This window comes from Siphateles boraxobius, unplaced genomic scaffold (assembly GCF_051911475.1).
Source record: "Siphateles boraxobius isolate OS27281-9 unplaced genomic scaffold, OSU_SipBor_1 2, whole genome shotgun sequence".
NCBI classification, from domain to species: Eukaryota; Metazoa; Chordata; class Actinopteri; order Cypriniformes; family Leuciscidae; genus Siphateles; species Siphateles boraxobius.
Genome location: NW_027508810.1, coordinates 6,321,474 through 6,345,669, shown reverse-complemented (window position 1 = coordinate 6,345,669; position 24,196 = coordinate 6,321,474). Strand labels below are relative to the sequence as shown.

The 24,196-nt window shown below is 36.5% G+C and overlaps 1 protein-coding gene across 2 annotated transcripts in view; it reads left to right on the top strand.

Moving 5' to 3' along the window:
- Window positions 1-442: 442 nt before the first annotated feature.
- The window catches only part of fgfrl1a (fibroblast growth factor receptor like 1a), a 79,183-nt gene continuing 55,429 nt past the window's right edge, over window positions 443-24,196 (top strand). Inside the window, exons 1-2 of one of the 2 annotated variants that reach the window (XM_077235740.1) lie at window positions 443-917; window positions 1,234-1,330. In XM_077235740.1, the coding sequence (XP_077091855.1) occupies window positions 1,267-1,330 (64 nt within the window). In that variant the 5' untranslated portion in view covers window positions 443-917; window positions 1,234-1,266. Of the gene's footprint in view, window positions 918-1,233; window positions 1,331-12,300; window positions 13,071-24,196 lie in introns of those variants that run through there. The other variant, XM_077235741.1, reaches the window with a different exon arrangement.

Here is a 24,196-nt window from a genome sequence, read left to right as displayed (position 1 = left end):
GATATTATTCCAGTCTCTCTAAAGCTTTGTTACTGAGGGTCTCCCATGTTAACACACTTTTAGTGTTGTTTGTAGACTTTAGTTGATACTATCACTTAGGCCACTCAAAGTCTTGTGCTGCGCTAGTGTGATTGGGTGTGTTATTATTTGTATAGGTCTTTTAGAATGTCAGACAGTTGCAAATGACATTTGTTCAGGTACATTTTTTAATTGGATTTAGAGCGTGGTAAACTTACGTTTTGCTGTTGAAATTTCAGTTATTCACAGCAAATATAAATATATAATATGATACAAATAACCATTATAAATATTAAATATGTTTGTTTTTATTTAGTCTATTATTATTATTATTATTATTATTATTATTATTATTATTATTATTATTAAAGAGTTAAACAGTGAGAGTGAATTGGCTCGCTGTGATTGGTCTAAAGTTGGCCTTAGGGCTGGACCGTCTCACACTCCTCAGTGTGTGTGTGTGTGTGTAGCGTGTGTCTGGACTGCGGAATATTTAGTTAACGGTATTTAAAACCCCGTTTTGATACAAATTTCAGTGCTGTAAATAATTTGTCCTGTGTGTTTTGTTATCATACGAAACTTGGAGATAAAGTCGGTGTGATTTGAAGAGCTTGCGCGACAGCGCGCGGTGACTGTCATCAACAGAAGTTTACGGCGATCAGCGCGTGTATTAAAAAGAGTCGCGCGAATATACATGACGTCAGAGCGTTCTGGAATACAGTTGCGCGTGATAATTAAACCTGTTGAATTCACTGGATCCAGTGTTGCGTGCGTGAGGATTTCTGACGTAGCGCCCAGTGTACATTGGCAAGATTTGTCTGGAGTGTTTTAGCAGGATGTAAGCATGATATTTTATCTATCAGTCGCGAGGAACAGATATATCAACGTTTTCAGCTTTGGTAAGTCTTGTATTTTTTACTTGGAATATTTTATTGCTTGTTTTATGTTTTAAAATGTACCTTTTACCCACTTGAAACCGCTTTTTTATGGACATGTGCTGGTCATTGCATGAAACAAATATATCCTTGCTGCTAGTTGTGCTGTGTTGTGATTTAACTGAAACTTTATAAGACAACTGAAGTTGTGTTAGAATTGTAATTCAATCCTACACACGTTTACAACGGTGCAGCAGAAGTTCATTGGAGTTTTGGCATTGCACTGGTATTTTAGATTCACCCGTTCTTGTTCTCACTAAAAGATTTATTTCTTTTGTAGATTGAAGAACCAGAGAGCTTTAATAGGGACATCATGGAACTCTTTTGGATTGTTTTCTTAATTTATGACATTATTTTCATAACAGACTGCGCTAGAGGTGAGTAAAAATATATTTGCCCTTGTAAAATGTCTGGGGGGAAACGAAGCCATTACAGCAAACTCGAGGTAAATGTACATGTAAAAGAAAATAAATTATTATGTTTTAATCATTTCGGATTTTAATATCCTTGTTTGAACTTTTGGCAGGCAACTTTATATATCGCTGGCGGGGAAAGAGTTAATAAACAGTTTAGAAGTAATTTTGTCACTACAGGTTGAATTTATGAACGTAATATTGTTGTTCTGGTTACAGTCACTAAATAGTCACATGCATGTCATGTGTGCTTGTCAGTATGCTCAAGATTTCTATTAAAAAGTGTAACAAAAAATATTTTAAGCTTATCAGGTAACAAACTTGTCAGGTATCAAAACTTCAGACTAAGTCCACCTATGTTTAATAAATTCATCAAGTAATGTGCTCTAAACCCTATCCAAAATATTCACTTTAATGTTCAAAGATTGACAAGAATCATTCAGCTGCTTTTATAAAAAAAAATGCAACATTAATGTGACTTATTGGTCTTTATTTGATGTTAGATTTAACTGCCGAATGTTTCGTATTATGTTCCCTATGAAGAAAAATAAACAAAATCACTTTCCAGGTTCAGACGTGATGGTTCAGTTGACTCTTTAATCAGATGTGATATTCTATTGATATGCTAAACATGATTTAAAATCTGAAAACGTCTAAATTCAGTCCATCTCTTGCATTTAACAAGTTGAAATTCAATGCCCTGGACTTTAAAGGACTCCTTTAACCTGTCTATTGAGTTCAGGACCAGATTGAGAGCTTGAGACTTTCAGGTTTTGTCACTGGCATTGTTTGCTGAATGCTGTCCTCTCGCAATAGCCGTTCTCCGGTCTTCCTTTTGGACTGAAATGAACCATCATTTCCATTCAGAATGGGCTGAATGGGGGCCGGGGCCGCTGATGGGCAGATAGTACAGCTCACTGCCTCCACTCCATCAGGGCTGCATGTGAAGCGTGATGGAGTCTCCCTTTAGCGTTAGCGTACACCTCAGACTCAACAGCCTGTCACCAGAGAGAGAGAGAGAGAGAGAGAGAGAGAGACGTCTGTGCAGATTGCATCTGTGAGGGGCCCTGAACAATGTGGCATTCACGGTCACATAGCACTGGCCTTCATGGAGATGCTTAGCCAAAAGTAAACAGAAATGCAGAAAGCAATGCGATTAGATTAGCCAATTATGTTTGTTTGCTGTGCAATACATCAGGTGTTCCTCCCAAGCCAGACAGATTTGTGTTTGTAAGCAAATGCAGACAATTTGCTGCCTCGATCGTATCTGAGGCTCAAAGATGCGGGTGAAATATGTTGTTACTCTTGTTACATAGAACGCGACTGATGGAACAATGAGGATTGTTCAATGATACAGTAGTTGCATTTCCTCATAAAGGAACTTCAATTTTTAAGAGCAGTTGAATGCTTGAGTTCAAAGATCTCAGTTCTACCAAAATGCAAATCTCAGTGGAATTAATTGCCCTTAAAGGGTTAGTTTAGCTAAAAATTACAATTCGATCATAATTGTATCACCTTCATGTCGTTCCAAACCCATAGGACTTTTGTTCATCTTTAAACCACAAATGAAGATATTTTCAATTTAAACCTGTGAGATTTCTAAGGACGCTTGTTTCGCCACAGAATAAAACATTTTAAAATTGTGACTTTTTATCTTGCTAGATAAAAAGCTTTTTAAAATAGATTTTTATCCTTTTATTGTTAGATAAAAAGTCGCAATTAGCTTTTTTATTTTTCATTATGTGGCAGAAACAAGATTTCTGCTCCTCCATTGAAAGATTTAATTTAGGTTTTTATTCACGAATTAACATTGATTAATGTGCTTACATAGAGCAATGTGGTAAATGGAAGCTCAAACGTACTTGCCTGACACACCAGAACTAATAAGATTTGTTCTCACGTGTCACGCACGCACGGTTGAGATACCGTTGACCATATTTGATGTGAATAAAAGCCTGAATAAAATCTGTTCATCACATAAAATGGTAATTTCTCTTCAGAAAACTTGGATTAAACCATTGATTCATATGTATTACTTTAACAATCTCTTTATGAATGTTTTGTACCATCAGAGTTTTGATGGAATTAACTTATAATGGGTTAGTAAATAATGACACGATTTTTATTTCAGATCCCTTTTAAATACTGAACCATCTGAAAGAAGTGACATGAATGTTTTACTCTGTACTTTATTGCAACTCATACAGCTGCATCTTACATGGGACCAATATATTAATGTCAACATGAAACTGCATTCATAAGCCATTTTATTTTTGACTTTATTTTCTCCATCTGAAATTTTTGTTGTTGTTGCAAACCAAAACAAAGCCAAGGGGTAGAATTGATTTTAACTGTCTTGATTTAATTGGTGATGTCTGTGGAAAAGCTATTTCATTCAGATAAAAAAGGAAGACACTTTTTTCACCTCAGATTTTCTTTGGAATAATGTGCACTGATGAATCGTACACAGTAAAGCCGGCACCGTTCGTTAAGAAAGTAAAGGATTCAGAATGTTGACATTAAAGGTTCTTTAGTGTTTCTTTAACATTTTCCACTTTATTTGATTTACATGATTGGAATGAGATTGAGATTACAACAGTACTCCAGTTTTTTGGGAGTGATAGCACAGGACTGGTAAGATTGCTCTGTCCTTGACGTGAGGGGAGTTCTTCACATCAGATGACAAATATTTTCCGTTGTTAAAGGAAGTGTAGTTTGTGCAGCGCCTCCAAATGAACTTTACAGTTGTGCAGCCTTTGCTATGTTTACGGGTCCAGGCATTTCGATGTAGAAGAATTAACATCCAATCCCTTCCACTGGCCGCTTGTTCCAGCTGGCGATTTTGAATGTATGTAAATGCAACATGCATCCAAACCCATCTGAATCACTTTCGACCCGTTCACCAGCCTTGCCAGAAGCAGAGTTTTACAATCCCATGTGGAATTTCAACAATTTGTCCACAGGAAAAACTTTAAAGTGTGCAGTTTATATGATGCAATGGCCTTGTAGCTTGAATGGATATCATTGTGTGTAAGACACTGGGACACTGTAATTAAGACCCTCAAGCCTTGTAAGTTACAGCTTCCCATTTTTGTTTTCTCAAATCATATCGACATGAATTATGTCCTCTGAAATGGATCAACATTTGCTCATACGATACAAAAATATCTTTGTGTGTGCTTGTATTAACAATGCAGAACGTAACGTAAAAACGTAACAATGTTCACGTTTTTACTCAAAAATTGGGCTTGTGTGTGGGTATTTAAGTAGGGAACACAGTTGCAGGGAGAAGAGTGTTTTGGGAACATATGGCGAGCTCTGAAGATGGGCTGAAGTGTTTGTAGGCACACGCTGATTTGTTTACACTGATGTGGACCACCCTTGAAGCATATGTCGATACTCACTAAGATGTGTGGATCCAAAATCTCAATGGAGCAAACAGTCAGATGGTCTGCTTGCAAAATAAACACCCTAATGAACTCCAATCTGAGGGACATTAAATCTAAATCTCTGGAAAAAAATACTTAGAAAAACTAGTCGCAAAACCAAGTCCCCTCCCCCTTCAATTTATCTTTGTTTTTTTTTACCTTTTTCCTTTTTTCCAACTCATGATTTATCACCACCAAAACGTCCAGGAAGTTAATTCACTGCGTTTAAGAAACATGGTGTTACAGTTGGTAGCTCCATTCATCCCACTTAAATGTGTGTCAAAACAGTGGGTTGATTATCAGTTTTCCTTTATCCTAAAACTTCCTCTAGGCGTGCAGCATGAGTTACGGTCTAAACCAAAGCGCAGTCTAGTACCAATTAGATGGTTGAATGCATGGTTTACCGTGAGGATAACCGGTATAAGTAAAGAAGGCTGTAAATCTCATTTCCATTGAGGAAGACCCAAAGAATGGCTGTTAAGTGGGACCAATAAAGTAGTTATTGAAGTCAAATGGTGTTTACATAGTGGCCATTTTTGTGTCACCTACTCCCATTTGCAATAGACTGTGAGGGACATTCTTCTGTAATGAGGCGGAAAAATGGTTGGGGAACATAAATGATGTCATTTGTTTTACCAGGACTCTGTATGAGATGCTGAAGGGCTGTATAACGGACCATGAAAAAAAAAAATCAAATGCCTTTAGATACAATTGAAATAGATGTTGGTTTTGCACAACTCATTTTAATTTATTCTTAATTAATTATTCAACTCTTTTGAAAATAAAAAGTGTATCAGTCAATTACTGGCTATATTGGTCAGTTAAGACTTCAAGTAAAACTTTTTTTAAAGATACTTTCATTCCGCAAAAATGCATTAAATTGTTCAAAAAAGACAGGAAAGACATTTATAATGTGACACAATTATATTTTAAATATGCTGTTCTTTTGACCTAATTTTTCATCTTGAAAAAATAAATAAATAGGTTTTTCACAAAAATATGAAGCAGCACAGCTGTTTTTAACATTGATAATACTCTGCAAATCGGTGGTACTTAAAACAGATGACAACATTGTCAAAATGATCCCCATCCACACGGATCTGCGATAATGACTGAAAAGGCTGTATTATGCATGCCAGGCCAGTAGTTGGCGATGTCCCTTTGTCAAGAAACCCCCCGCAAATGTAATACGCATGTCACTATTTTCACATATTCACATTTTTGTGAAGACGGTATGGAGAAAAAGGCATAATTTTCACAACCTTGCACTTTGAAACTGTTTTCAAAAGCTTGCATTTCGGGCCTCGAAAACACTGTTGTTTGTAAATGAATGGCCAAAATGCATCACAGGAATAAATTACATTTTGAAATACTGTATATTACAATAGGAAACAGTTATTTTAAATTGTAAGAATATTTCACAAAATTACTGTTTTTACTTTATTTTAATAAATGCAGCCTTGATTAACAAAAGAGATTTTTTTTTTTAAAACATAAAACAAATTTTTTACTGACCCTATACATTTTTAGGATTTATCATAGTAAATGAGTCATAAGCAAGTGTGAGATTTGAAATTATTTATTTTATACACTCTTTACTGTTATAAATATTTACTTATAAAAATATTTAAAATAAAAAGAAATGTTATGATTTTGGATGCTAACACACCAGGGATAGTAAATTAGGGATGGCTAGCAATTGATGCCAATCATCTCAAAATGGCCTAATGTTGGCCAGACAAGCATGTCAATATATAGCTAGTTTTAAGTATTGTCTGACTGGTTTATTTGGATGTGGATTATTTGGATGACTTGAGACACCAATGAATTGATCTGAGTCACTCTGGCTGATGTGATTTGATTAGGCCATAAAAAAGACCAAAAGGTCACTGGATGAGTGGCATATGGTGACTCTTATGGTGGCTAATAGAGCTTCACAGATCCTGCCGTTCAGGTTGGGAGTTCCTTCTCTGGCCTTGGCGCCTCACGGTGCCTGGATGCTGGTGCGGGATCTTGTTACTCGATGGGGGAGGTGCTCATAATGATGGTAGTGTGAAAAGAGGAAAAACAGCCCAAATTGAATTGGGGGTTGCACAAACATTTAGCTAAATGTGTGACTAGAAGTAGGAGTCCACCGAGCAGCTGTGCCCAGCAGGGAAAGGAATGAACTTTTCCATTAAGAGCCAATATTTTATTTACAGGTCAATTGTTTTGCCTTTGGAAGGGCAATTTTTATAATTACCTCATTAAATGTATCTGCACTGTCTTTTAAGTCAATTACTTATATTTAACCAATGACTTGCCAATCAGTCAGTATACTATATTAAAGACTGTTACCATTAAATTTTACAACTACAAAGGTGGAACAGAAGCTGATCTGACATGGCATTTATGTTTAATGCTGCTTAAAGCTGGCATACATGTGTATATACACAACAATTGTATAATGTAAATTGCTATTATATAAATTAAAAAACAGAACTCAACAGGGTAAGGCTGCAAAATTTGGCAAAAATCTATTAATTCAATACAAAACAAGTTTGTTTTGGGGGAAATGGCACGTGACATAATATTCTGTCTACACAGACAAAAGCTAGGAAACGTTTATGAATAGTTTATAGATTTTTACTTATTAGAAAAGCAAGACTTCACTTTGATTATTTTTAGTAGCATGAAAAAAAAAAGGTTATTCAAACAGGGAATAAATTCAATACATAAAGCAAAGAACACGGCAGTGGTCCATGACCTCAGTCTAGTATGAGTTCTGCACTCTCATAAATAACCACTGAATCTGTCTACGCCGCAAAATTAATCTCTTACTTACATTGTATCTGCACTTTGTTGTTTATCATGAGAGACTTTGCAAAAGTGCAGAAATCAGTTAGTGCTCTAAACAAAACATTTCAGCAGTGACTAATCGAAACGCCTCTGTTTGGGCATCGCGTTCATAAGAAAATTGTGTGGTTGTTTATATTGCTCAGCACTGCAAAAGAAAAACGAAAAGAACTTTAATCATGACAGCCGTAGTAGATATAGTTTAATTGTGCAGTCACTGCAGTGGCATTTTTTTGCCCCCCTTATTTTGAATTTGGAGGGCATTTCTGCTCATTTTGGTGCCATTTTTGCCCCAATTAATTTCCAACCCTGGTGTCCCTGTCTGGGACAACTTACATACTGAATTTGAAAGCCGATTACAGATGTCATCCATACACTCATTGTCCAGCTCCTAAATTCCATTTATTATAGCAAATTTACAAATGGTGTGTCCCAAAGCAGTAAATCTCAGTCAAATGTGAAGCTTGTTAAGCAGTCCGTTGATAGCTGCTGGGAATCAGTCCTACACGTTTCACACGCTCACTCACACTTCCTGGTCGTAGCATAGGCTGAATAGCTCATTGTGTTGGGCCGTTGGTCTGTGTTTGGCCAGTGCTCAGCAGAAAAGGTCAAAGGTCGGTGTAGAGGACCAGAGAGAAGGCCAGATTGGGTTGCATGCCTGACCCCACACCAGAGGTCTTACAATAACATTTCTCCTGTTTTGTCTGCCTGAGCGTCACTCTTCCAAGTGCTTCCCGTTTTGCGATTCGGACTTATTGGCTTGCCGCTCCTCTGCACTGTCTGTGACGCCTCCCACCCCCATATTGCCAGCTGTTCTTTTGGTTGCATTACAAATGATATGTTGAAAAGCAGTCCTCAGACTGGAGACAGCTCCCCTTGTTTTCTTTGGGATTTGGCATGTCAGTTTGTGTTGGGGCCTGTGCCTCTCCAGCAGCTGTGCATATGTCATGTGTCAGAGAGGGCTCTGGTGCTCCCCGTGCAGTAAAAGCCCAGGACAACCTCCAACAAAGAAGCTATGCATGTGATTGATGGATGGCATCTCTTGCAGTTGGCACGCAAATGCGTCAGGTCCCGAAAACTTTTTCTTTTGTTTGTTTGTTTAGACAAGGCAGAGCACTTAACCGTACCGCCCGTCAGCCCCTGTTGTGTCTGACCTGCCCCAGATATCAGCCACATGCCACCCTGCACTTCTGAATTTCAAAGGCTTGGACTTGTCAAAGATGCCAGCGTCTTCCAGAAGTTGCTTTGTATAGAATTGCATCATATATTGCTTTCCGGGTGTCTAAGGTTTTGCTGTAACTGTATGCAAACACTTAAAGAGATAATTCACCCAAAAATTAAAATTAGCCCATGATTTATTCACTCTCAAGCCATCCTAGGTGTACATGACATTCTCCTTTCAGACGAATACATTCAGAGTTGTATTAAAAAATGTCCTGGCACTTAGCTTTATAATGGCAGTGAATGGCTGTTTCTGTTTTGAAGTCCATAAAAGTGCATCTATTTATGATAAAAGTGCTACACACGGCTCCGGGGGGGTTAATAAAGGCCCTCTGAAGCAAAGTGATGAGTTTGTGTAAGAAAATGTCCATATTTAAAACTATCGACTAAAATACACTGAACAAAATTATAAACGCAACACTTTTGTTTTTGCCCCCATTTTTCATGAGCTGAATTCAAAGATCTAAGACTTTTTCTATGTACACAAAAGGCCTATTTCTCTCAAATATTGTTCACATTTTAGAGTGGCCTTTTAATGTGGCCAGCCTAAGGCACACCTGTCCAATAATCATGCTGTCTAATCAGCATCTTGATATGCCACACCTGTGAGGTGGATGGATTATCTCGGCAAAGGAGAAGTGCTCACTAACACAGATTTAGACAGATTTATGAACAATCTTAAAGAGAAATAGGCCTTTTGTGTACATAGAAAAAAATCTTAGATCTTTGAGTTCCGCTCATGAAAAATGAAGGCAAAAACAAAAGTGTTGCGTTTATAATTTTGTTCAGTGTAACTAGCTTCCGGCAGACGACCGTACGCATACTATGCAAGTGGACTTGCGCCACAAGAGTAACCCGTGACGTGTATTTGACTTACGATGTTTTGTTTTGCTCTTTCCTCTGAGCTTCCGCATTCGTCATTACGTTGTGCGTGGGGTCAGGGGTTAGTCTTCCACCGTAAATCAATCCGTACAGCCGTCTGTTGGAAGCCTCAATTTATAGTTTATACATTTTTAAATATGGATATTTTTCTTACACAAACTCATCGCTTCGCTTCAGAAGGCCTTTATTAACCCGGAGCCGTGTGGAGCACTTTTATCATGAAAAGATGTACTTTTATGGACTTCAAAACAGAAATGGCGATTCACTGCCGTTATAAAGCTTGGAAGATCCAGGACGTTTTTTAATATAACTCTGAATGTATTCGTCTGACAGAAGAATGTCATGTATACCTAGGATGGCTTCAGGGTGAGTAAATCATGGCCTAATTTTCATTTTTGGGTGAACTATCCCTTTAAGTTGCAAAAATTATTGCATACCTCATACTGTCCATCAACAAATATATTGTTTTTGGTAAATGTTAAATATTGAATAAAAAAATATTGCTATTGTAATGCTATTTTGTTTGATAATGCAGTAACATTCATACATATTTTAAGTGTGACTCAGGGGTTTCGAATACTTCTTGTGACTGCTGTATTTGGCTGTTCTACTTGCAGGAGTCTAGGTTTGCGGTCCAGTTTTTTCTTCTTGCAATTTGTTTTCAAGCCAATTAGGAATGTAACCCTCTTCCCCTCTTAAGACCAAGCTACCTCTTTGTCTCTTAAACATCATGACATGCCTCCCCTGCTGGCATACCCTGTTCAAGGTGAAAGGCTTTCCGTGCCTAAACAACAGCCGCAGAGTTGACTGACATTAAGTGACTGGTGGAATGCAGAAAGATTTCCTCACCATTGTCAGACAGGACATGCGACAGATGTTCTGGCCAACATGATTATTTTATTTCATTTTTATATATATATATATATATATATAAGAAGCTTGAATTTTATTATAAAATTATTTATAATAATTTTTGTGAATAGTAATTGTTTTATTGTACTTTTTTTAACCATTTTATTTTATAATTGTTTTTGTGAATACACATTTTTCTAATTTAAAAAAAATAAATATATTATGTATGCAATTTTTTTTTTAAATCTCAAGGGATTTTTGGAGAAACATCTGAGACAAAGTTGCTACTGAAATGATTGTTGTTTTTATTTTTATTTTATTAATTAATATTTATTAAATGTGTTGCACTCATTAATGGTTCTTTTATGGTGTGGTTAACCAGGCTGAATCTTTACAGTTGGTTTCTGTTATTTTGTCTCTTAAAAGAGTGAAAGCATAGCCAGCTGTTGGGTTGAAATCCACACAGCAGTTGGAATGTGTGAAGTGGGTGAGAGTTGTGGAAGTGGTATCGCAGAGGTTGGAATCGCAGGGGCTGAAATCGCAGAATCTGCATTTGTGTGAGCTGAAGAGATTTTCTGTACTGTCAAGTCACCTTTATTTATATAGTGCTTTATACAATACAGATTGTTTCAAAGCAGCTTTACAGGGATAAAAGGAAAATGAATTAATGATGCAAATTCATTTTGACTACAAAATTAAATTAGAGTCAGTTCAGTGTTGGTACAGTTCCGTTGTAAAGATCATCATTTATTTAATTAGTTCTTTTTATCTACAGCGATGTCGTCATCCAGCTCAGTTCAGTTATCATCCAATAGTCTCTATTGCATGAAATATTTTAAACACCATTCAAATACTGGTCAATAGCTCTAACAGCTGCTGGCTGTTATATGTCTCTCAGCCTCTCCAAGGATCAGGCCTGATAAAATGACCTATATGGGGATATAAGAAGCTCTTTTGTAACAGGTGTAGGTGTCATTTTCCCAAATCCATTGTCCATTGGAGGTCCAGTTAAACTCTCAAACCTCATACTGTGTTGCTTTGGGATGTTGAAATACATTTGTGATGCTGGCTGTCTTGTTAAAGCAATAGTTCAGCCCAAAAAAATTTTCATTTATGTTGTTCAAAAACCGAAAGCTCCATAATAGTACCTTTTAAAACTTTAAAAATAGGGATGATGATTTGTGAAACTCTGGACTCAGTTCACAAAACCTGAACGATTTACTGAATAATTCATTCATGAATCAGACTGATGCGGCACTCGAGTTCGCAGTGATTCTTTGAATTATCAGGAATAAACTTTAATTCAGTCTTTCAAACAAAAGGATTGTTTGACTGCATAAAAATTCATGCAGTTAACATAGTGTTATGGTGTTTTGCATAATTTTTGAAGCTTCATTGTAATAGGTCGAAAAAGAACAACCAGCACATTATTCAAAATTTCCACGGAAGAAATGAGGGTGATTAAATGATGACAGAATTTTAATTTTGGGTGAAATATCCCTTTAAACACTTGCAACACTTTTTTAACAGCACAATGTGTGTTTCAGACACTAAAGCTGTGTTTCAAGTAGAGGCCTTGTTTCTAAAAATATTTGGCAGGATAGCTGATTCACAGCCGGCTCCCGTGGGTCTGATCATTTTATTTTGAGCGGGAGTGGAAACGGAGACGAAGGTTGTTCATGGGGCGGAACCGCCAGTGAAAGACCCTCACGTGACGCCAGTGCAAAGGAAAATAACCGTGAGGCAGATGACAGATCAGCGTCCCGCAAGGGCAAAATTCGATGTACACTGACAGGTACAAGTGCTGTGACGACGGATTCATTTGAGACAATATTCCATGATTGCCGGCCACGTGAGGTTCCCCTTCAGTCAATGGACAATTTGTCGGATCTGGCTGTGCCTTTCGGGGTCAGGGTATTCTTCTCCTGTGGCGCCACAGTGAATACAGGGCTAAAGCGCTTTACAAGGACAAGCTGACGGGGAAGGGGGAGATCGGAACGGGAAACTACAGAAGTGCTGCGTTTGTAATTTTATACAGGTACTTCATGTGGACCCCATTATGCAAATAGCACGCCATAAGCCTTGGACCAAAAACTCTACTTTTTTCCAGTCACTTTTCTTTTTTTTAAACTGAAAATGATACAAAGCCCCTCTATGACCAGATTGTATATTGCACATTAAGAACACATGGGCCGAGCGTCGACCCAGCACAAATTTACTCCCAGCTGACGTTGTTTGAGCGCAAGAGCTTTAAGAGGAATGTCCTGCAACCCCCTTCCTCTGGTGCATCTCACTACCTCTCCAGACAAATGGAGGGCTGTCCTCATCATACACCCAGTCTACATTAGATCCCAGTACTGTATGCCATTCTTTTTCACGGGTCAACTTGACTTAAGGTGTTTTATGTGCCGTTTTGCCCTGGTCAGGTGCCCACAGAGTGTGTAGATGAAACGCTTTCTGATGGAGAGCAGCACAGAACAAACAAGGTTAGTCATGGCCGAGACATGGTGTGGAATGTGTGTGAGGCAGGAGGAGCGAACAGACTCTGGCAGAGGCCCGGGAATGCCGGCCTTTCAATGGAAAGGGAAGATACTTATAGTGGAAATTGGAGTTTGATTTTGGAGGGATTATTATTATTAATATATATATTTATTTTTGTATGTTTTTAAATGTGTTTTATGTTTTTATGTGTGGGTGGGAGGGTATATATGTAATTTTTTTTGCTTTTATGCATTCAAAAAAGAATAAAACTCTTAATCTAAAAAAAATCTAAAACAAAACTCTCAATGCTAAGATATTCTGGGTGGTTACCAAGGAGTTTTTAGTAAATGTTCTGGGTGGTTGCTAGTAAGGGCAAAATTTTATATCACAATATTCTTTACACTTTGGTTTATAATGATATTATAACTATATATTGATACACATAAACATTTTTATGGAAATGTGATTATAAAGTACTGAAAAAATAATGGTCCTTATGACAATTTCCAAATTAATGGTAGACCACAAAATTAATGGTAAATCACAAATGTATTTATTTGTTTTAAGGTTACATTACCATTCAAAAGTTTTGGGACGGTAAGATTTTTTCATGTTATTGACAAAAGTCTCTTATGCTCACCAATATATTTTGAATATATGAATATAATTTCAATTTTAATTTATTCCTGTGATGCAAAGCTGAATACACCATTCTTCAGTGTCACATGATCCTTCAGAATTCATTCTAATATTATGATTTGCTGCTCAAGAAACATTTCTTATTATACCATGATCTGTCTGAATACTCTATTCTGATTTGGAAGATGTGCAATAAAATCGTTTAATGCACAGGTAGTTCCAAGTCAGTTTAATCACCATTCTATATTAATGGACTGTTTTCATTGAAGCACACACACACACACACACACACACACACACACACACACACACACACACACACACACACACACGTCACTGGGAGATTGCGCTGCGCACACATTCAGGAGCACAGAAACTCACCAATGCTGCCCAGCGACTTTTATTGATAAAATAGTTTCACTACTGAATCGCTAATTTATATTTCTCAGCAATGAGGGGGTAATGTCGCTGGTTTTGAAGTAAATAAACTCACAGCTTCGTTGTTAATAGAGAGAGACGCCGCACACACAGTTAATACACACACACACACACACACTCACTCTCTCTCTCTCAATAATGAATTCAAATAAATGATGCAGAATGCTAGATCTGATGAGCCATAACTGACGAAAATAACCATAATTTTTACCCTTCTGTTCAAATTGCGCTGCAAACATCAATAACAGCTTTAAGTTGTCAATGCTGGCAAATGATCATGGTTTAAGCGGGATAATCCAGGGCTAGCTGTCCATTAAATTATTTGAATGCACTCCGGTTTGCATCGGGCAGTTCTTTGCCTCCACTTCATGCATTACAATCATTTAATGCGCAGCTAGCATGGATTAAACCTTATTATCATTGTTGAAAACAGTTGTGCTGCTTCATATTTTTGTGAAAATAGTGATACTAGAAAGTTCAAAAGAACAGCATTTATTGAATTTTTGAATGGTATTGTAATCATGATCAATGCAGTGAAAATGCAGATCAATGCAGATTCTGTTCTTACAGAATGTAATGTTCTTACATTCTTCAATATTAAGAATGTTGGCCATTTCATCATGCAGAATATCAAAAGTTTGATTGCTTATTGAACAATAACAAGCCTCTCCTCAACAGCAGGTCGAGTTACGCATTGAAGTTTTGAACAAACCTCTAACCTTAAGTGTGAACAATAATAATAATAATAATGCACCACTAATAATGATATTTTTAGTAGTGATAACATTTTTTTTTATGTGTACTCATTTTAACTTTGGTTTTATTGTATTTTAAACTATGATATCGTTAATAATACCTCAATATGGATTTGGCTTCGACCTGCATCTGTTGTTGTTTGGGCTCCTAGTTTACGAATATAGAAAGTTTATTACAAAAGTGAGAAATTGCAGGTGCTGGCCCCCTATCTGAACTGTTGTTAGTGCCCTGAGCACAGATAAGACAGAGAAGTGTGATCGGACAGGCTTGTCTCAGCCTTTATCAGGCAGCTGGAGGCTGTCACCGTTAAATATTAGCCATAGAGATATCGGCCACACGTCCCTCTAGCACACACTGGTAATAGTTTCCCTTTGCTACTCTGTTTTGATATCAAGTTGTCCTTGTGCTGTGTCACAATCTTTCCCTCTTCTTTTCAGCACTCCACACTTTGACCTGTGCTGCAACCTCAAACCCAGCTAAAGCTGTCTCGCCCATTTCATGTTTTTCCATGGTAATTTCATACTTGCGTCCTAAATTAATTATTCATCATCTTATACTTCAAAATCGGCTTTGATCAATGGATTGTCAGGCTGACATCATTGTTTTAAACGTCTAACATTTTATTCAAGCCACCAGTTGTCCTGTGGAAAGATGCAAATTGCAGATGATGTGTAGACTGGTGTGTGATGATGAGCGACCATTTATAGCTGTATTTTTACACTGTCGTCCTGGGGAGGGAAGGGGTGGATATCTTATATGCTCATGCTCTGCATTCCGGCCCTCTGTGAGCCGTTTGTCTGAGAGGTAAAGTGGAATTAGCCGCTTCGCCCTGACAAATAGCACATACTCGGATGTGTGACTCGCTGGGCCTGTTTGCCTTGCACTGGGTTCCCAAACGGGGCTTCGTGAGTTGATGAATATGGGGGTAGAATTGTTGCATTATTCCAAATAAATAGATTACGATCCACAAATAAATGTAAAGAGATTCACAAAAAAATATAAAACTCACAAATAAATAAAATTAGCTTTGCAAATAAAAATATATATTTACAAATGTGTTTTATGCCACCAACACAACTCGGCCTGGTATTTATCTGTGAACCGCTTTCTGTACATTTGTAAATCCCCTCACGCATTTGTGAATTGGTTCTTGTGCATTTGTAAATCCCCTCACGCATTTGTGGATTTTGAAACACTTATAGCGCTCGACGTGCAGACAAATCCACAAATAAGTGGACTCCACCCACCCTTTATCTAAGCCAATCAGATAACGGCCACATTTAGCTGACCAATCGTAGCATGTTCTCACTACAACCAATCACGTTAGGCTTTGAGAACTGGATCTGATTAATTTTGCAGATTTTGACACCCCTGAAAGCATCTGTAATGGGAGCTTCATTCAAATTAGCTGTTTGTGTGGTTAAAACACCCTGTTTCCAAAAGATTGTTGGAGTTTAAGGCTTCTTTATATTTATAATTCTTTATTATTAACTCGGGATTACACACAAATGATCATCACAGACAGATCCCGAGCATCATAACACACTCTCTACCGGAGTCAAGCGGCGCGTCAAAAGCAAATAGACTATTATCTTCCCTGCCGTAGCAGTTTCAAATCATGTAAAACATAACATGTTTGCAATGTTAACACATTTTGCCCATGACATCTGTTTTCTTACCTGAAGATATATGACGTATAATCTTCTTTATTGACTATGCTGGCTACATGAAAATTCATAATTCGTGATAGTGTCTACACTGGACGATAGTAAACGGATGCCTGTTCTTCTTCTGAGGTAGACTACACGCAACTACAGAGGACACATTTGCACATTTGCTCCTTTGTCTAATGTAGAAAGCCTCGCACGGGGTAGACACGATGTAATAAATTACAAAACGGATGATTTTGTCTTTTAAAGCACAATCGTTGTGACAAATAGCTAGCTATAGGACATAAATATTATGTAGAATACAAAATATCAGCCCAAATGACCATCATTGAAGATGTAACAGCGTGTAGGCTTATGGGGTTTTGAGTGGATAATGCAATGCTGAAAAAATGCATATTTGCATTTATATTGGATGCTGTAAGTAACTTTTACAATACAATATTATTAAGTCTGATTCATATGAAATATTATTTGTGTGATCAAGCGTTTTAACGGATGAATTCAAATCGCTTGTCTGCTGGGCATTTCACTTTTAAATGCATGTTATAGCCTACATGTAATCATTAGATCCACGGACCTTCTATTTAAAACTTGAATGAAGAAGTGGGAAAAGCTGTTGTGACAGTATTTTTCCCCAATATTACACAAACTCGCGTATTTATCACGAGGTTGAATTCAGTTATTCATTAGTCAGCAACGCATTGATGCTTTTCTGTTTTATCATGAATAACGTGATGCTTCCATAACGCGTTGTTCCCATAACGTAAGCGCTGTTTCTCTGGCATTTTCAAAGGCTCATAAAAATGTGTCTTGGCTTGATACACAGTCTAATGGTCTAACTCTAACGAAATCCAAATTTTAAACATATTTTACTGAAGCAATATTATGGCCTTATAGCCTTACACTTCCATTTGAGCCAATGCAGATGAACGAGCAAAGTTATTTCAAGGCAAGACCACTCTGATTGTAAAGCCTAACGTGATTGGTTGTAGCGAGAACGTGCTACGATTGGTCAGCTCAATGTGGCCGTTATCTGATTGGCTTAGGTAAAGGGTGGGTGGAGTCCACTCATTTGTGGATTTGTCTGCACGTTTCAAAATCCACAAATGTGTGAGGGGATTTACAAATGTACATGAACGATTCACAAATGCGTGAGAGGGTTTACAAATGCACAAAAACGGCTCACAAATAAATGCCAGGCAGAGTTGTGTTTGTGTACAACATTTGTAAATATATTTTCATTCTATTTATTTGTGAGTTTTGTAATTCTTTGTGAAACTCTTTACATTTATTTGTGTTTGTGTTAATCTATTTATTTGTGAATTTGATGTATTTTTGTGAATCTCTTTACATTTATTTTTGGATATTAATCTATTTATTTGGAATAAAGCAACAATTCTACCCCATAGATGAAAAGTTAATAATTAATTTAATCAAATGTAACATTCAAATAAAGAAATGGGGTGTTGAAGGTAATCAAAATAAAACACAAATAGCAAAATACCTGATTAAATTTGTTTCAGAGTGAAGAGCGGCACTGTGTTCATTTACACAGTTTATAATGCAGTGTTTTCAGAGCTCAGTTTATGGTAAATGTTGCTTCTCGGGAACTTTAACATGCATTTGATTTTTTGTGGACAGAAGTTTATGGCATTCCATCAATATAACAATTTTTGGGCCAAGTCGTGCAGCCCTATATACACCTGACAGAAGTTTGGAATAATTACTAACTTTTTAATGTTTTTGAAATAAATCTCTTATGCTCACCAAACCTGCATTTTATTTTATTTGATACAGTAAAAATAGTAATAAACAGTTGTGCTGCTTAATATTTTTTGTGGAAACATGGAAACATAAAAGTGTTTACTGTCACTTTTGATAAATTTAATGCATCCTTGCTGAATAAAAGTATTAATTTATTTTCTTTTACCTGTAAAAATCTTACATACCCCATGGTAGTGTATCACGGTTTTCACAAAAATATTAATCAGAACTGTTGTCAATATTATTATAATAAGAAATATTTTTTTGAGCAGCAAATTAGCATATAATGATTTCTGGTGGTTCATGTGACACTGAAGGGTGGAGTAAGGATGCTGAAAATTCATCTTTGCATCACAGAATACATTTTAAAATATATTTACATAAAAATCTGTTATTTTAAATTGTAATAATATTTCACAATATTACAGTTTTTACTGTATTTTTTTAAATCAAATATATGCTGCCTTTGTGAGCGTAAGAGACTTCTTTCAAAAACATTATACAAATCTTAATTATTCCAAACTTTTGACTGGAAGTATATATAAATAGGATAACACTTTACAATAAGTTTCATTAATTAACATTAGTTATTGTATTAAGTAACATTAACTAACAATGATCAATACATTTTTACAGTATTTATTAATTAAACAGCTGTTCATTGTTTGTTCATGTTAGTTCATTGTGCATTAACTAATGTTAACAAATACAACCTTTGATTTTAATAATGTATTAGTAAATGTTGATTTTAATAATGTATTTGTAAATGTTGAAATTAGTATTAACTAAGATTAATAAATGCTGTTCATTATTGTTCATTATTAGTTCATGTTAACTAAGGTAGTTAACTAATGAACCTTATTATAAAGTGTTACCATAAATAGTTTTAAAGTAAAAGCAATCAAAATAAAACACTTTCTAAACAAATGAGATGTTTTACCGGTTTACCTGCATGTCATGTGACCACTAACCAACATCAGAAAACTGTGAATATGCAATGTTGATGTTAAATTATTAAAATATTAACATCAAGGTGTTTGGCTTACAAAAACGTTTGGGAACCCCTGGTCTAGCATGCCACATGCAACCCAAACATATTGTCCTGGTCCATACGTGTGTTCCCTGCTCAGTCATTAGTCCCCATCGTTGAGTCACGGCTAACTCGGCACCCTGTGGAGGTTTTATCTCCCCCTGTGAAACATAAAGCCTCACAGCAGCCATGTGTAATTGAAGTTGTGGCCTTTAACACAGTTTTTCGCCAGCATGCAATAAGATGCTGGCTTTCCTTCGGTTTCCAGGCTGAGGTCGAAGCCCTGGGAAATCTCTGCTCTGTATTTTTTCAGGCTCCCCTTTCATGTCCAATACATCTGGATAATTGTCATCCAGACCCAAGTTTCTTCTATTGAGCTCTCATAAAAGTCTTTATAACCAGTGGAAGTATGTCGTCCTTTAAATACTCCTCAGTTCTTGGCTCTTTAGCTTGCGAAAACAACGCCTGCTGAAAGTGTCCTTTTCATAGCTTTTCAGCACTCTGATTTCCAGACTTTAGTGCAACATTTCGTTTCTCAATTCGTTTACACCGAGAAGACAGGTGCTGTTTAAAACGAACATGATCTGGGTTAATTTGGAAGGACAAACCATGCTTTGTTTCCAGTGAACCTGTGGTCGTTATATAAGGTGAGATGGAGGTTTACACTCCTCAGAACTGACAGCTTTAAATGTTTCTGGAATAAGTCCCGTTGAGGTCTGGTTCTTTGACCAGCATTATTCATTTCCCTTCAAAGACTCTTTCTACTTTGACAATTATATATCGGCTCAGACTTTACATGGATCAAAATTATTCATATATATATATATATATATATATATATATATATATATATATATAATGTGTGTGTGTGTGTACATCTTCTAAACAAGATACAAATACTTTAAAAGCAAAGTTGTGTTTTAGGTAAGTATATCTTCCTCATTGACCTTTTTTTAAGCATAAACCACAATTATTTTTTATTCTGAGATTCTTTAAATGTATGCTTAAAAATAGACTATAGAAATGTAGTATGAAAACTAGCATTGAGTGCTTTATTAAATATCTTTGTTTTAAGAAGGAATAAAGAGCTCAGCGAAGGGAACTTAAAAACTTTAAAGAATCTGCTGACTGGTCAGCATGGCAACATTATCTGCTCAGCACCCAACTGGCTTCTGGTTCTGAGATTCCCAGAAAAGTGTGTCTCCTTTGGGGCCATGGCAGAACGGCAGAGCCAGCCAAACCTCTCTTTTTCCCACCGCTCCAGTCCTTCATTAGATAAACCGCTCAGTCACTAACTGCTCCAGTTTGTGGGATCCTGTGCCATTCACATGTTTTTTTTTTTTACACTCATCTGGAAACCCAATACATGATGCCTAATACATTTCATGTTTTGTACTGTATCTGTTTTTTAATTGATTGCATGATTAATATTGATAAAATGCCTGTTTAACTGTGTATTGCATTACTATTTATTTGAAACTTCAAATAAGACGTATAATGTATTTTCATTCTTGACTTTTGTGATTTAAAGTCAACTTTTGAACTTTTTCATTTGGAGGCTTTTCCATTTGTTAAAATTAATTATAATTCAAACTTACAATGTAAGACAAAAAGAATTGTAGACAAACAGATAATGTCCTGCCCTTATGCGGAAGAGAATGAAATTTGTGTTTGCATGCTATTAGTGCTGCTCTGTGCGCACAAAAAACAGTACATGAGCTCTCAATTGACTTTCACTTCTTGCGCTCGAATGGTTCAAAATCGCTTAAATGTTTAAACTGACAGGACCTAAAACACGTGCAAATGATAAACTTTCGCTCTATGATGGTTAAAGGTTGCTATTAAACCAAAAATTAGGTGCGTTTCGATCAATTACTATACCCATCCCAATCCGTCTATCACGGATGCACACATCGCAATTTCGATGCTAAAATGATAAATTGTGAAATATCGTAATCCACGGTTGAGTATTACGACTGTATAGGACCAGCCGTAAAACAAAAATGAATGTGTGCTCACTCACAATGTAAATGTTGAACAAAAGTGAGTTTATTAACAAGAAAATAGTGAAAACCTGAAACAATGGGATCAAAATTAGGAGAGGACGATGCCTAAATAACAAACAAAAATAACTAGTTTAGTACCCTCTAGGATACTTTTTTCTAGAAAGAAAAATACAACGTAGCTTTCCTAACTCCCTTAACCCAAAACATAGAGCTGCTTTCAAAACATAAAGCTGTGTGGACATGACACAGTGCCTGAGATGGAGCGGATTGCAGAAAATGAAGTGTACCCGGGCCTGTTAAAAGAGCCCACCCTCGGGCCCCCCTCCAAAAAGTCTTGATTTTTTTTTTTATAGACATACCTCGGTCAGTGTAAGTCTATGGGATTTTCCCCCTCAATTAAACTTGCGATTAACAGAATACATTGCAGATTTCTTGGAGGTCTTGTCTGATGGAAGGACGACCAGCCCACCACCTCAGGGCAGCGTTAACTGTCATGCTATTGCAATTGGTAGCAATTGACCTATTGACAGCAGGGCACCTGTCTGTTCTTTAGCTGTCTGAAAGGAGTATGGTCTGTGTAAGTGCAATATCCCCATCACTTTCACTTGTCACCCTAGGCAGTGACAGAAACACAAGGAGATGGCAGATTAGAGATATTACTTACATATCTGAGATATACAGTCTTTCTAATGCTACATATGCACAGCTCTTGCAATCCTTTATTTCTCAGATGGTCTGGGTAGGGTTTGATCTAAACCCCTACATACTGAACTTCTGCTATTATTCAGCCTAAACCACATTGTGTATTAACAATCAGACTGAGTTTTGTATAATTATTAGCCTTAGAAATGCTGTGAATTTTTTTAATGATAATTTAATAAAAACATCCCGTTGACTACAGTATTTGCATAGTGAGTTATTATTGGTCTAGTATTCCTTGCATGTGTTTATATTTTACACACTACTGAAGACTACAATTTTCAACACTGGTGGTATTTCCTTCTGGAAATGCAAAACTTCATACATATAATATTTTGCATGTTATATGCCTACGTGTTTGTGTAAGCTGCAAATGAAGGAACACAGTTATGCATGAAAAGCTTTTTTGACTCTGGCCATGCCTTAATATTCCTGATTTGCTGCGGATTTAGTATCACATAAATGTGGTCTTAAAAAAATAATAATGTCTGTCTTTCTTTTAGTGTTTTTGTGTAACTACTTAGCGGTGTAAATAGATTACAATTGATTACTTATAGTCACTGAGTTGCTGAATTTTGGTTTAATTTTAAAACGGAACCTCATAATAAGACACCAATGCCCAAGAGTCAAAATAACCTTGAATGTAGGTTTGTTTTCCAACAGAAATAGAATGATTCCAAAAGAATTTCCAATTGCAGTTTTTTGTTCTAACTTTCAAAATGCTGGTTAGATTATAGTGTAGTTTGCATTCTAAGTTTTGACATGCAATAGTGTTTTTCTTCAATCTCACAAATTGAAGAAAAACAATTTATGCAGTTGGCATCTTTTGTAACTACTAAAGTTTTGACCATTTTCAGCCTGATCAGTTTTTTTTTTTTTTGCTTGTGTAGCTGTTGGCTCTCAAAACCTCATGGTGGCAACATGTGATATCCCACAAACCCCTTCATTGCAGCTTTCCCCGAGGGAGACCCTTACTCAATCTGGCAAATGTTTTAGGAGGTTTTTCATTTCATCCGACTCACATTGGCTCTTTTCCGCCCTTGGCCGGCTTTAGTAAACAGATTCTGAAGCTCACTTAACAGAGCGTTTCAATGTTAATTGCCGGTCGGACTTCCTGGACACAAAAATGCTCAAATGCTTCATGATAAGCAATAAGAAAGCAATTAATATGAGAAATGGTGAGCTTGTTTTCATGCCTGTTCTAGTTGTTAAGGAACTGTAAATACAAGTGAAGTCACTTAATTTCATCTCACTTGTGTCACTTTAGGAAAACTCTTAGTTTGCACTGAAGGCCAACCCCAGCTGTTAGAGACCACACCATACATCATAACTGGAGTATGTTTACATTCCTTGTTTACATTTTCAGCCAGCCATGAGCCATCCTTCAAGATGGTGTAAATCTACAATAATTACTCGGATATTAATGCAATCAAACTCATAACATCCTTTATATAAAGTGTTTAGAGGTTGGGAGCCACAGAGGATGTTCTTTGACTCAGAATGACTTGTGGTTTTAAACTGAAATGTGATCTTAAAGTGCCCCAATTATGCTATTTTGATGGTACCTAATTTTTTTTTGGAGGTCTCCTCCAACAGGTTTACATGCATCAAAGGTCAAAAAACACTTCCATTTTCTAATATATACAGTATTTATATATTGTTTGATTCTCAAACGACTTGTCGGATGAATCAGTCTCCCTAAATCTCTCCTTTCCACAAGCCTACTCTGCTCTGATTGGCCAGACAGCCCAGTCTGTTAGGATTGGTCTACCGCTTACAGCGCACATCAGAAGCTAAATGTTTTTAACATAACAATTACCATAACTGAACTTCAGCTCCGGAGGCTATTATGAAACCTTAATAGGGTCAATTTAATATGTGCTTTGACAGATTTGATTTGTTTGATTTGAACTAAAATATTCTTGATTTAAATACAACTTAATAAATATATATGACCAAGAACTGTGGACCAGTACAGAAACTAGTTTGTCTCTCAGTTTGTAAAAAGAAAAAACAAAGCAAAAACGTGGCGTTAGATCACCTAAAAATTAAAATTCTGTCATCATTTACTCTCCCTCATGTCATTCCAAACTTTCGGTAATTACATAAATTAGATATTTTTAATTTTT